Source organism: Phoca vitulina, unplaced genomic scaffold (genome assembly GCF_004348235.1).
Source record: "Phoca vitulina isolate PV1807 unplaced genomic scaffold, GSC_HSeal_1.0 scaffold33, whole genome shotgun sequence".
NCBI lineage: Eukaryota > Metazoa > Chordata > Mammalia > Carnivora > Phocidae > Phoca > Phoca vitulina.
The window spans coordinates 17969983-17985820 of NW_022589736.1; the positions used below are offsets into that span (position 1 = coordinate 17969983).

General features: G+C 37.4%; 1 protein-coding gene across 1 annotated transcript in view; it reads right to left on the reverse strand.

Annotated features, from left to right (window-relative positions):
- CUBN (cubilin) overlaps nucleotides 1-15838 on the reverse strand; it is a 264380-nt gene that overhangs the window by 30948 nt on the left and 217594 nt on the right. Inside the window, exons 57-59 of the mRNA XM_032425570.1 lie at nucleotides 14936-15136; nucleotides 12347-12476; nucleotides 9169-9386 (exon numbers count right to left, since the gene is read on the reverse strand). Coding sequence (XP_032281461.1) covers nucleotides 9169-9386; nucleotides 12347-12476; nucleotides 14936-15136 — 549 coding nt within the window. The remainder of the gene's footprint in view (nucleotides 1-9168; nucleotides 9387-12346; nucleotides 12477-14935; nucleotides 15137-15838) is intronic.

Below are 15838 nucleotides of genomic sequence, written 5' to 3' on the forward strand. Positions count from 1 at the left end.
AAAACAACTCATGGTTCCCTTCTACCTGTGTACGGTGCCCTCTGCACGTAGCTTCTGTCTATCTCTGCTGTCTCAGCTCCTATCATTCTCCAAAGCATTACCAAATGATGTGCAGGTCAGTCTATAGCCTCTGAAATGGGATGCACCTGCAACTTTGTACATGCTTTTCCTTCCCTACAGAATGTTTTCCCAATGAATGTCTTCTCATCCTTCCAAGTTACTACTCTTTATGGCTGAAATTTATGACATGCTTAATGAGTGCCAGGGAAATATTTTAGTTTAATCTCACCACAACCCTTTCAGGTAGTCACTATTAGTGTGCCCATTTCACAGAGGAGATCCTCGAGATGTAGAGAGGAAAAGTAAAGTGTCCAGGGTCAAACCTGTTGGGATGGACATGAACTGGGTTTGTTCCTAAGAAGTCTTGCTCCAGAGCTTACACTCTTAAAAATCGCACTACAATTGAGGATTTACACTCTCTGCGATGCTTTCTGTAACAATCCCGTGTCCTCTTTACTCAACACCAGAGTACCACAGGTCCCTTCTTTTCTGCCTCCACTACCCTTTGCACTTACTTCTGTCGAAAAGCATTTATTACACCAAATGTACAATTACTTACTAACTCATCTACTTGAATGAACCTCTCAAGAGTAGGGACCTTGTTCAGTTCATCTTTGTATTTCCAGGGAGAAGTTCATTGCCTGCACAGCAAGTAGCTGGTGAATATTGTTGAATAAACAATGAAGGAATGAATAGAAAATGTAAATCGTTATTAGATGGATCTTTGCATCTAGCATATGTTTACATGGGGAATTCTTGGAGTTAAATATATTTCTTGATTTGTAGAGTTGTTATATTATGTACACATTATGTCTATGTACATGTACGTATGTACTTATATATTTTTTTAACAAAATAACATGTTTGTCCTATGGATTAACCTGTTTTTAAAGCTAAGTTAGTTGATTTTTAGCACACATTTGATTGCCAAGAAACAATTAGCAGGATAACAATAAAAATATCACTGAAAGATTTAAAACATTGCCTAAGAGGTAGTATTTTCATAGGAAAATGCTTCTTTCGCTAAAAATTTGCAATGATAAATGATGTTCTATTACTTAAGTAAATTTAATCTCTGAGTATTAGATTTCAGCAAGCAGAGCAAATTTAATCACTTGTAAAATACAGGATACATTCATGTGCCAGCTCCACTATCTCAAAGACGTATGACTTACACCTCATACCTATCAGAATGGCTATTATCAAAAAGACAGGAAACAGTAAGTGTTGGCCAGGATGTGGAGAAAAGGCAAACTTCTTGCACTGTTGGTGGGAATAGAGATTGGTGCAGCCACTGTGGAAAACAGTAAATTTTTCCAAAAGTTAAAAATACAACTACCACATGATCCACCAATTCCATTTCTAGGTATTTATCTAAAGAAAATGAATACACCAATTTGAAAAGACATGGGCATTCCCATGTGCACTGCACCATTATTTACAATAGCCAAGATAGGGAATCAAAGTAAATGTCCCTAGATGGATGAATGGATCAAGATGATGTTACATACACAAATACGTACATACATATATACACACAATGGAATATTATTTGGCCATAAAAAATGAAATCTTGCCATTTGCAACAACATGGATGGACCTAGAAGGTATAATGCTAAGTGAAATAAGTCAGACAGAGAAAGACAAATACCATATGACTTCACTTCCGTGTTGAATCTACAATTAAAATAAATGAACAAATGAAACCAAACAGACTTACAGAGAGCAAATGAATGGTTACAGGAGTGGGGTAATTGGACGAAATAGGTGAAGGGGATTAAGAAGTACAATCTTTCATTTATAAAATAAGTAAGACTTTGGGATGTAATGCACAGCATAGGGAATATAGTCAATAATATTGTAATAACTTTGTATTGTGACAGATGGTAGCTAGACTTATTATGGTAACCATTTTGTAATGTATATAAATATTGAAACACTATGTTGTACAACTGAAACTAATACAATATTTGTATGTCAACTATTCTTCAATAAAAAAATAAAAGAAGTATGACTTTATTTACTTAACATTGACAATTACAAAATCAAAAGTTATAAATTTTTTTTTAAATGTTCTGCTTAGAAAGAAAAAAAAAATGTTCTGCTTAGAGAAAGAAGCCTTAAAAGCAACATGCTCTTCAGTCATAAAACAGATTTCGATATAGAAGAGGTGGAATTCATAAAACCAGACCCAGATTCCCATAGCTTTTAAGTAACAATTTCGGGGCATCTGAGTGGCTCAGACGTTAAGCGTCTGCCTTCAGCTCAGGTCATGATCCCAGGGTCCTGGGATCGAGCCCTGTATTGGGCTCCCTGCTCAGTGGGAAGCCTGCCTCTCCCTCTCCCACTCTCACTCCCACTTGTTCCCTCTCTCACTGTCTCTCTCTGTCAAATAAATAAATAAAATCTTTAAAAAAAATAAAAAAATAACAATTTAAACAGGGACACAGAACTATGTTTTTGTTCTTGCTGAGATATTAGCTTACACTGTGCTATGGATATTTCAACTTTTATTACTTTGGTGGAGACAAAGGGGAGACAGGGATTCCTTTCCCAGTTCTGCTCAAGACTTGCTAAGTGACCTTGGCAAGTTATGTAATGTCTTTGTGACTTAGTTGCCCAATTCATAAACTAATCTTTATTAAGAGAGTACCAATCAGGGTTATATCATAAAAATAAATGCCCAAATACCTTCATTTTGTTAGAATCCTGTGGTGAGGAATTTTACTAAATTGGAAGCCATAATTTTGGACTAGAGGGTTTTATTTGTTATACAGAGATCTATTACCCTTACATTCCAAGGCAACTATATTCCACTTAACTGTGCTAATTCTTTATCAATATGCCATGCAAAGCCAATAAAACAGATGTGACATTTGTCTGATATTTGTCAACATCAGAAAGATATGTGATTTTATTGCATATATATTTTAGAATTACATTAATATATTATGTATTATGAGCTATAATATGCATATATTATATGTGTATTACATATACGTATATGCTACATGTACATACATATTTCATGTAAATATCAACACTATTTATAATATAAACACTATAGATATATATTATAAGATATACCATATATCTATATAAATATATACATATTACATAATATTTATATTATAAATATAACATGGCAGAGTATAATATAAATATAACTGTTTTATAATATAAAATTATGACACAAATATTAATATTATAAATATAAGAGAACAGCGACTGCTGTACTATACACGCTATTTACATAGTGGTAGCATACGAGCAAATACACTATTCAGAGCTAGGTACAACTTGGAATGCTGGTACTAGAAAGCCGGCAGTATCAAGGAGAAGATGAAAGTGGAGAAAAGTAGCTCTATCTAGGCCAAAAAGGCACTAAAGAAATGACCTGCCTTTCAGAAAACTCACCCCAGGATCCCTCTTCACCCCTGGCTATGTTTACTGACTGCCCCAGAGGTGATGGGAGTTGATTAGGAAAAGGGTGAATCTGGGAGACAATCAAACCTGGCTCAAAGCTTGGCTTTGCCTCTTACACACATTCTGACCACAGACAAATTACTTAATCTCTCCACTTCTTATTTCTTCCTCTGTAAAATGGGATAATCCCTGTCTCATGGGCAGTTGTGAGGATTAGATGAGACCATCTAGGGAAAGCCTCTTTCCTACATCTAGCACATAGTGGATGCTCGGGGACAGGCGGTCACTATCATTATGCCCTGGGACTTTGCGATGTCTTCATTTGGGAGAGAGCAGAACGTACAATTACCACAAAATTAATAGATTTTTTGTATATCACGACAACAAGAAGAATAGAGTCCCATGGCCCTAATGATGTTTCATTTCTAAACAACTGATTTACAACCAAAGAATTTTTTTTTTAATGTTTATTGCTAGCCAGAGATAGTTTGCATTTATGCTCCTGCAAACACTACATCAAAGTCAAGCTGATCCGAGTAAGGATAATTATTATTATTATAGGGAACCTGTGGTTACAAATAATTTAACTCAAAACACCCGGTTTTGAGAACATCTGAGATAAGACTAGATTCCATTTTGAGGAGGGCTGGTGTGGCTTAAGTTAATGCAGGATAATTACTTCCCAGCTCTTGTTCACCCGAATGTTTTCCAGTGTTAGCTTATGATTTACCACTAACTCAATTTTGTCACTCAGTTTGGTCTCCATAATACCATCTGGTTTTATTTTTCCCCAACAACAGCCCTACTTTTCAAACGGGTCATTCCAGGGGGAGGGGGCATAGATTCTGATGTTGGAATATATTTTAATAAAAATCTTTCCTTTCCTTTTGCTGATCTGGAATTTTACTCCTGTCTACTTGCTTTTGTAAGGTTTTGGTGAACTAAGCATTGCTGTTTTCTTTACTGTAGCCCCACATGCTCTGCGCAGCAAAAAACCCTTTTCAATAAAACCCACAAAGAAGAAACTGCAGATAACCTTGTCTTTGTATCTCTCAAGGAAATCCAATCACCAGTGAAAGTTACAAGGCTTAAAAAGGGCGGAAATAAGCTCAGTCTAGTTTTCTGCAAATGGGTGTACAATTTCAGCTCATCTCATTCTCAGACTTCATCAGAGAGAGCAAATGACATTAAGAGAACAAACACCATTGCTTTCAAGTAATACCCCTGTTACTGCTAAACTGAGAATTACTTGAGCAGTGATTTATAAAATTATTCAAGTTATAACTCAACACTCTTACTGCACTTGTACTTGTAAAAGTAATACGGTTTGGCAGTTTTATCAGGCTGTTAAGAAGCACATGGAAACATACACATCAGTATTCAGAGTCACTGAATGTTCTTAACTTTATTCTTTTACCGTCTAGCTACAGAATTTTAGAATGCCTCTCAAAGTCCAAACGTAACACCAAAACTGAAACTGAAAAAATAACTAGAAACCAGAGTCTGATTCTGACATGTTGGTATATTTTTCTCCATCTGTTTTGACCATATTTTCCATCTCTGGGGCTGCAGAATCCCACTGCCTTTGTCAGTCTCCCCTTTCCTTCTCTTGTCCCCTCTGGTTCAACTCCCTCAGCTTCCTCCCACTGCTCCCAGTGCCTTCCTGTAGCATGTCAGAGAGACATCTTCCAGATGTTATGGCAGTAGGCAAACATCCAAGGGCCAGACACACATGACCCAGAGGTTCAGTCTGACCTAATACTCCCAACCAATTCTCTGAGGATGAAAGTGATCCAATTTACTACCCTGAGTCATAGTGGAACTATATGAACCATGATTGAGAAGGAGGCACATCTCGATACAAGACAATGTATAGTGTATCATTTACATTACATATAAGAGAATTAATTGTTAAGTAGGTGCAATGTGTCCACGTATTCTTTAATGCATTCACACAGCCTATTAATATCGATGGAGTATCAATACGTGAAAAATTTAGCTTTTGATTTCAGATTTAGGTTATAAAACATACTTTAGGGTTTGCTGGTTAGACTTCAGTGCAGAGTGAGTAAGAATGCACAAAACAACCATTGCTCCATGGGGGGGTCCTATTGATGATAATGACCCCAGCTGTACATACTCCAGAGATAGGGTGGGGCAGCTCATGGAGCTTTACAGAAGCCCAAGACCACAGCATTATTTTCTGATAACGTAACAGTCTTCCTCTTGGACATCTAAGGAACTTTACAGGAATTAGCTACTTCATTCCCATTGTATTCTTAAGAGAAAGATAGTGGTAATTTTTCAAACTGATCTTTTTTTAGCGGATAAAAATTGAGCTCAAACATGCTAAAGGGCTTTTCTAAAGCATCTTACCGGGCAATGATGTAATGGGACGATTAGGTCATGGTCACCTGCTTTCTGGTCTACAGCCCCTCCCATCTGGGCACGTTTCCATCTTTGTGGAGCACGATTTATTTTGTCCTTGTTAAACATGTACTTTGGTATTTTTGCCTTTGCCTCACAGCAAGGTCTGTGAGTCTGACTGTACTGCCACCTGACTTTTCCCTATATGGCACTTATCCGAGGAAGGGACAGGCAGTGGCCCTCATCCTCCGTACATGGACTGTGGACAAGAGGGAGCTGGGAGCTTTAGTCACACATCCAGTGTCTCCAGTCTCTAGTCACTGACGCCCCCTTGTCATGATATTGCCATAGTCTCCAGGGTGACATCACATCCTTGTCCTTCTAGGACATGTCATCCTTAAGGGTCACTCTTTACTCTCTCCTTGGCTACTCACTGATCCAAAGGCCTACCAATCTCACACCTACTCAGGCCAGGGTCAGTTTCTGACCCTGACATTTTGCTAAAGTGTTATAAACACATTACTTTAAAAAACAAATGGAACTACCACGGTACTACACAAATTATGTACTTTAAATCCCCGATCTAATCAAATAGCTAGAAGCTTGGTGTCTAATGTGATGAGCATGTCATGAATAAGACTGACTGAGCAGCACTCTGACATGAGACCAGGACAGGAAGAAGCAACAGAGGCTTTGGAAGTTTAAAAACATGTTTGCAAGTCTGAAATGCTTCACAAGACACACATGTAAGCACAATCATGGCCAAAGTAGCCCCCGGGAATCAAGGAGGGGCAAAAACTCAACAAGCAGAAATTAATAGAATAAAGGGTACTTATAAATGTCAATTCTGCACTAGATAGCATTCCCATTTCAGCCAAATCCACAGGACTGATGGCTTTTTAAACTTTATTAGATCCTTGATACCACTGACAATCAGACAAAAGCTCACTCTCTTGAGAAAAACACTCAGATAATTTCAGAGTTTCACAGATCCCTAATGCCTGGCATGATCACTTTGCTGGTCATCTTCTCTCAGGATCAATTATTCATGGAATGCAGGAGTGCAGGGGGAAAGGAGATTCGCTTTATAGTTAGATATTAGCCCTTATAAAGGGCCTGCCTTGCTTTCTCTGGACCTTATATCCCATGCATTATGGTTCTTTAATACAGAAGTTCCATGAAAGGATGAAACTCAGTTACCCTACATATTTAGTAATTAACAACAAACCATGGGATATTTGCCCCAAATTTGTTCTGACCCATTAGCAATACAAATGAAGAAGGAGTTTACCTCATAATCACACAGTTACATGAGTGGGCTCTCCACTGACTTCTGAAAAATTGAAGCAGATGTATATAAAGTATTGTCAAATGTATCATCTAAATGGCAAATTTGCAAAACTCTAGTGTGTTAGTCAAGATGAACTAAACTGGAATGTCACAGACTAAAATGGTCTCTTCACCGCAATTATTTGCTCTGTGAAAATACTGTTTTTCAGGCTGAACTGACAGTTTTGGACATCCACTGTAGAAAATTCATGTGACTATTGAAAACTCACTGTTGGGTCCACACAGGTGCTCTCCCCTTTCTATGGGAAAGTGCAGCGGTTTTAAATGGATAAGACAGAAGTGAAAGGTGCATCCAAGTGGTCAAGTCTAAGTTGTTGTTTTTTTTAATCCAGATCTATAACTAAAAGAATTCAATCTACTCTTAATTGCTCTTCCCCTACTTCCTTACCATAAACAAACAAACAAAAAAACAAAACAAAATTGAAAAGTTTTGCAGAATGATCAGTAAACTTATATGTGTGGTCTTGAAGGCTTTGTGAGACCAAAGCAATATAAAAAGGCAACACCTAGGTTTCCAGCAAAAAAAAAAAAATTACCGTTAAAGATTACTCAAAATCACTTCTTAGATATTTTCAAGTGTCTGAGAGCATTTATAAAGAGGAAAAAGAGGCAAAAGTCGTCATCATGAAATGCAGTGATCACACCACTCTCACAATTAATGACATTCCATTTCTGCTCCTTGCACTTGAACCCTTCGTAGAACTGTGACCAGAGGAAAACAGTAATTGACTGAAAGAGCCCAGTGCTCAAACATGAACAATGCCTTTGACAATATAAGATTTTCCCTTCTGTGCCACTTTAGTTCAGTAAAATCACAGTAAGTCCAAATGCCTTCTTTGTAGCTCAGAAAAACAGTAATTAATGAGGCTAGGGAATGCTGACTGACTCACTCGGGAAACTTCATGCAGATGACAACAGTGGAGAGCATAAGACTATTTCAATGGTCATGGGAGAATATATTAGGAAAAAGAAAAACAACTTGAAAGCAGGTAGCAAGAGCAAATGCAAATATATGTCATTTGGTTCTAAAGTCTGTGCTAAAGGCAAGAATGTATGGGTTCTTTTGTGCAAAAATCTCCAAGGGAAAATGAATTTTTCTTTCAAAATAGCTTCTGTGTTTTGTACACCACTTCACTTAGGCAAATTCTATTGAGGCAATACTCCCTGTCTGCCCCTGAGACTTGCTTTCAAGTGATTGTTGATATAGCTAAGTAGGATAGGTGGCAAAGTGGTTTTCTGATACAATTTGTCATGATGTCTATGTTTTATTGGGAAGCTTTCACAATACAAATGTCTAATTGCTTCCCTCAAAAAATGCACAAAAAAGTAAAACATCAAATGTAAAGAAAACTTAAGGTAAGCTTGGCTTTGGATCAGAGGGATGAGGGTGATCTACAGCCTTCTACCTTCTCAGTTTCTCTTAGATTCTTACCTTTCCTTCTGTTTCTCCTCTCACTGTGTCAGTTTCCTTCAACCTTTGCCAACCGGAATTCTGTAATGAGCTTGTTCTTCTCAAGTCATAGGGTCCCCCTGTGCCAATCTTCCTCCACCCTGCTACCACTATCATCTTTCCAGAAGCCATGAGGTTTTTACTTAAAATTTTCCCAAGGCTCTTCATCATTTCAAGGACAAAGTCAACACAGGTCATGAGGCCTTCTCTCTTGATGGGCCCTTGCCTGCTTTTAGGCTAAACTTCTGTCGTTTCCATCAGTGGTAAAATGAGGTTCAGGTCTCATGAGAGATGGTTGTGTAGGGAGACTTTACCTTTGTATACCAGAGAGGTATATTAGTTGAGTGATTTTTTTAAATCAAAATATATCATATATAATTTTTAAAACCAAAACTTTATGTGACATATTTTTTGAAATTTAAATGAAAAGCAACTTTAGTCAGGTGAAAAAAAAAATAAGTAAAGCAGAAAAGTAACAGTCATGAAAAACAGATTTACATATCCCAAATTCTTACCCAGTGTCTGCCAGAAAGATATTTTCCAACCTCTTGCCGTTTGAAATGAATCTGTCTTGAATACCAGAAGCAAACTATGATTGCTGCTCCTAATATTTGGTGGAAGCTCGGAACCACAGAATTTGCCAAGAAGGGGATCACTGATGTTAGAACCATCATAAATTGCCAGGTAGTCTTGGGAGCAAAATGTGGAAGGAACCACATCAAAGTCACTAAACCTGTAGAATGAACCTTGTTAATACTGATGTTCTCCATTTGAATTTCCATTACATTATACCCTTCATTCTTGTAAAAACAAAAACAAAACAAAACCAAACAAACAAAACAAGTCAAAGGCTAGAAGCAGAACATCCATGCTTTACCTGATAGCAAATACTAGAAACAATATGCTATTTTACTGATTTGATGGCTATAAGCAAAAATTCACATTTAAGATTGTTATAGTTGTTACAGGAACTTCACCACACATCTCCAGCTCTCTGCTTTCCTGATATTTGGGACAACTGCCCTTCTGTGCACACTCTGAGGTTCTACATGGCCTTAAGACTTGCTATGGCCATAGAAATATAAGCAGGAGTGATACCTATTACTTTTTGGAAGACATTTTAAAAAAATTACTACTCAGTTTGCCTTCCCACTGCAGTGATGGATCATGTATTCAAACGTAGAAATGAAGCTTCCATCAGCCTGGGCTGCTAAGAGACCAGGCCACATTGGACATTCATACAGGTGAGAAATAAACTCACTAAGCTACTGTGCCTTGGGCATGTTTGTTACCACTTATAACTACCCTGACAGATACATCCTTAACTTCACTTTTATGGCCTGAGATAATACTTTAATCTAAGGCCTATGCTCTGTTATTTCAAGTAACTATTCCCAGAGTTCCCAAACAAGCAAGGCTTTCTACATGGTTTATCTTTAGGGCTTTAGGATGGGTTTATTATAAATTATTTTTTCTTAAACCTGTTTAAATTATTTGATATCCTGCCCTCATTTTTGTAGGTTCTTCTGCTTTCTCAGCTTTTTTTTTTCTTTTTGCTAGCAGCTACAATAATAACATATAATACAGAATAATTTGTGGGGCTCCTGGGTGGCTCAGTCAGTTAAAGTGTCTGGCTCTTGATTTCGGCTCAGGTCATGATCTCAGGGTCGGGAGATAGGGCTCTGCGCTCAGCACGGAGTCTGCTTGCCCCTCTCCTTCTGCTCCTCCTTGCACTCTCTGTCTCTACCTCTCTCTCTCTCTCTCTCAAATAAATAAATAATCTTTAATACAGAATAATTTGAAAATATCTGATTTGAAAATTCCTTTTAAGAGCCTTGAGAAAAAAAGGATCTGTAAAATTTTATAAAGCTTTAATTAGTTCAATTTTTTCAAACTGATGGTTAAGAACAAGATGAAAAATTCTTTATTTTCTTCAACCACATGTAATATTTAATGCTCTTGTAAAAGAAGATGAGGACAGGACAATAGCTAGATAATTTCTAAAAATACTACATCCATTTTTTATTCTCCTTGGATAACACACTTATTTTCTACAACATGAATCCATAAAGAAAGATAAAGATTTGCATTTCCAAGAGGACTCAAAGCTGTTTTGACTTTTTATTTTTTATCATTTTTCCAGAGCACAGAAGATTATCTGGAAAAGCCCATTGATAGCAAAGCTTATGTTGCCAGTGTACTTTGAGAACACTGGTAGAAGAATTCATGTTTTACTAATGTCTACAACTTCTGTAAAGCCTGGGATAATATCTGTTTTATAGAATGTAGGTTCTTAGAAAGAGTATAATAAATTTTCCAAACATGCTGATATGAACTTTGACTATGATGAGCCCAGGGCCCACGTAAGAAACAGAAATATACATTATAAACACAAACAGTATATATATCACCTATAATCCTACACGTGTAGAAGCAAATCTCATGCCACCATGGCACGTAACAAGAATGACCCCTTATACTGCCATTCTAAGCAGGTGATCCCTTCATAGGCCTCCTGCTCTGGACCATCTGGCATTTTTTGTTTATTCTTTTATCCCTTGGACTTAAAGGACTTTTTGGCTCTTGGGGCACAGCTTCCTTACAAATAGTCCCAGGGAGGGATCTGCTGATTTCTTCAAGGTCCAGCCTCTAGACCACTTACTGTCTGGTACAGGAACCCAATCAGGCTGGACGAGACTTTAACAGTCCAAAGACCCATTTGACATATGAGGGTCCTAGAGACAAACAGTGGAGAGTATACGATTTTTAGGGATGAAAGTGATCCCCATTTAGTGGGGAGGTAGGTAAGAAAGTTTCTAGCCCATCTCGACCTCCTATAAAAAATTCTAGATTGCTGTGAACTACATGGAATTTCGGAGCCCTCTGCCATATGCTGTATATCACTGAAACACAAGAGTTACAAATACGTTATCTCAGATGAATGTGGTTTTGACCTTTATCACTGATAATGGAGGTTATATTCCCTTAATCAGTCCTGTGGGGAGTAGGTAGGATTAGGGGAGAGTTTTACTGATGATGTAAGCAATATCATATAGCACCAGTTTAGAGGGGCTCTGATACATGAACAAATACATTTCTTAAGTAGTCAGGAAATATTTGCCCTTCAAGAGATAGCATAGGGAAATATTAAGGACATGGCTTTGGGAGAAAATACGATGTGAATTCAGATTCTGACTCTTCATTTAATAGCATATCACATTGAGAAAGTAATTTGACCCATCTGAGCTTCAATTTTCTCATCAGTAAAATGGGTTTAATAATATATGCCTCATATAACTGTTTAAAGAATAAAAGAGAATTATGGAAAGTATCAATTAAAGTTCCTTGTGCATAATAAGTGCCCAAGAAATCAAATACTTTCTCTTGCTGTTCCCAAGACAGGCTTATAATTTTACAACCCATTATACGAAGCTCCTTGGGAACTGTTGGAAAATTAAAACTCTCATTTTCCCTGGTGGAGTGCGTGTTTTTCCCCTTAATCCCTATTGGCCTGCATGGAGGGCAGGACACCCATTTCCTGGATTTATACTACCAAACAAGAACTTCCCTCTCCCTTCCTCGAGGTTCCCTTATATGCCTCCTGCAAGAATCAGTGTTCTTTATTGTAAAGGAATATCTTTTCTGTAAATCGAGCTGAATCGACTGTAAAGAAGGTACATTTGTTTTACATACTTGAGCTGAAGCACTCTGTCATCTCTACTGATGATGGTGTACGAACAGTGTATGTTGTTAGGGTAGTCCGAATACGAATAGGCAGGGCTCTTGATGACCCCAGTGGAGAAGTTGAACACTCCACCACAGGCTGCAACAGAAGACAGAGAACAATTATTACTCCGAGTGTGAAAAAATAATTTTGAGATATTCATTACTATTGTACCTTTTTCCCTAAGAGAGATACCAACCATTTGTCTTAAAGAACTTAAATCTCCCTTCATCATTATTTACAAATAATACTGATTTTTCCACTAAGGTCGGGGGAAGAGACAGTAAGGGAGTGGAAGCAGCAGAGAATATTTTAAGGAACATCTTACAATGGAATAAGTCTGGGTCAAATTAATGACCAGAGTGAAAACAATGAGAGAGAATATTTCACGTGCTGGGGTGTAACTGTCCATTCCCTATATTTAACTGACAGGTTGAGAGAGATGACAGAGATAACTGGAGATAACTCTCAGATAGCTGAGAAAGGCACCCAGAATCCAAGGCAAGTTGTAAGCATCTGGGCCCAGGAAGGACTGTGATCTGGAAATCTTTAACATAAATTAAATATCTTAAATATAGAGTTTCCTCTGTCAAGACAGAGTATTATAACATGAAGTGTTGGAAATAGTTTTTGGAACTTTCAAGTTTAATTCCCTTTGTGGGCTCAAATGCATAGCTTTGGGGTCCTTTGTATTTCCGTTTAGTTGTGAGCCTGGTAAGGACTCTATTTGCCCAAATTTGTATTACTGGTCCTCAGCAAGCACAAGGAAGCTAGTCCCACCCCCCGCCCTGACTCCAGCAATCAACGGCCCAGAGCCGTTAGTTGTTTCTATTAGTCAAGAAAACCATAGCCATAAAACGACAATAAAACCCCATTATAAAAAATATAAAATTAGGATTATTTCTGCTTGGTTTTACATATAAGGAGGATGAGACTATGCCACACAATGATGGAAAGCACCCCACTCACTGCAGTGAGAAAAGCTTCTGTTTATTCTATTTTATGATTCTAAAATTATAATGTTAGTATACTTTGATGATATTTCTATGGTTTATATACTGTCAGTGGACATATTCCATTTACATCTCTTAAAAATGATAAACAAATTGTGGCTACCATTTAAGGTTGTTTGTGTGTTTGTTTATATTCCCTCAGGTAAGCCCACATTTCGAGGAAGGCTCTTCTCTATACACCCGTAAGTATTCATGTGCTCAGACCCCCGGGGACAACTGTAGAGAATTAAAAGTTAGATTTGTGTAGCCATTATTCTATTTCAGCTTACACACAATTATGTGGTCTCTGAAAGCTTATCAATGCCCAAGTAACTCCCAAATTTGTACCTTGTCAGGATTTGAAATCTTAATGTCAACACTCTTCAAATGGCATTCTCATTGTAGATATGGTAAACCTTACATACAGTATTTTGGGAAAATGAGAGATTAAAGAGTAGAAGATCATAAAGCAGCATGCAAGTCTCCAAAACACCAGTGGTACCAAAAGAATAAAACAAACCGATGCTCTTCTTTATTCAACAAGACAACCAGGGGAAGGAATATTCAGTGCCCAAATCTCTTCTGTTTGTGCCCACAGACCTATGGAACCACAAAAAATCACACTTTCCAAATGGAGTCAGGACTCAGGTAACAGCTAATGTGAATGAAGTGTAAAGGCCTTTTTCATGAATAAATAGTTTCAAGTCTTCTCTGTGGATGGGAACAGTAATTTATTTGAAAGAAAATGATTTAACTTTAGTAAATGACTTTGGTCCAATAAAGAAAAAACAAAACAAAGCTTTTGTCAGATGTGTGTGCCCATTTCACTGAAACTGGGATGATGTGGTAAAAATGGTCAGTAAGCTAACCATGCTTATTGCAGGAGAGGAAAAGATTACTGAAAATAGGGAAATATAATCTATGATTTTCAAATACACAATTAAATTGTCTACAGAGAATGAAAAGATCCTAGTAACTACAAAGGCTTTTGCTCAATCCAAGACTTGTCCTCTCACTTTGCCTTTGAAATAGAAAAGTTGTAAATTATAACATAGCTGAATACGTTAATCTTTTCTTTTCCTTTAGACCTTGTGCTTTGTGTATATTATCAAAAAGTCCGTTCCTACCAGAAGATTATAAAGATATTATTTTCCATTTTTTTCTAAATTTATAAAATACTGCTTTTCACATTAGCAAAGTGACTTGGAGAAATGAGACAGGCATCTGGATAGTCCAGGCCAAAAAGACACCTTTACATAACGTACTACCAACTAAAGACAGCAGGAACATTCATTCTAACTTAAATTAGCAACATAAATCTCAATCTTCCATTTGATTTTCAAGGAGTAGTTCTAGCTAAAGTTCATGAAGAAGGTCCTCCCCAATTTTTTTTTTTTTTTAAAGAAAATGCCTGAGTATTTTGGGACCATGCATCTATTTGATCATTTTTCCCCTTAAAGTGCCCGAGTCTTCAAGCTGGTGATGTACGAATCACAATTAAAACTCCTTATGGGAATTACTCAAGAAAAGAAGTAAATTCTAGACTCTATCATCATGGTTACTCACGGGTGATCTTATAGTTAAACTTGAATCCGAGGTCTGTGGTGTGAGCATTAGAGTAGAAGTTGAGCAGTACGGGACCTAGGATGGTGACAGGAGACAGGATCTCATCTCCACATATGGTGGCAAAAGGCATGGAAGAGAAGTTGGAACCCCTGATAATGTGAACACCATCGTTGGCACAGCTTCCGGTTACGGCTGAGCGAGCTGTATGGAGCACAGAAAAGACCAGCATTATAATCAAAAGCAACACGGGTGATCAGTGCTATAAATATTCAGACCAAAAAAAACGTAATGAAGATTCATGCAATTTACATAGAAATTAAAATGAGAGTCAAGAGCTCTTTGGCTAAGTCACTACTTTCAATCTTTATGGATTGAAATAAATTACTGTTCCCATCCACAGAGAACACTGATGAAACAGTGTTTACCCTAGTTATCAATCAAGCGCAGGTCTGAGAAAACAGAACTTCATAATAGATAAATCCTGCTTTCAAATAATCCAGAATTTTCTTCCTTTATAAAATGGCTCCTTTAATTCAGTGATATATAAATGTCCTGCCAGGGACATTTGGTGCTACGTGAAGACAAGATTTTGCTGTAACATTGGGATGTACTAGTGGCATGGAGTGGGGATGGGGGCAGAGGACGCTAAATACGCTCCTCTGCTCAGGTCAACCGCACACCTCCCTGTCCTCCCACCGCCACAAAAATCACCCGGCCCAAAATGTCAACAGCATTGCTTTGGCAAAACCCTGCCTTAACACTTATATACAGATAAGGGACTCCTACCATGGAGAAAGAATTAGAAATTCCTTAATGTTTACTGAACAATATTTTTAAATGTTCACACAAACAATATTAGCTTGAGTTTAGTGACTGTTAAATATTCATCATTGTTTTGTCTTC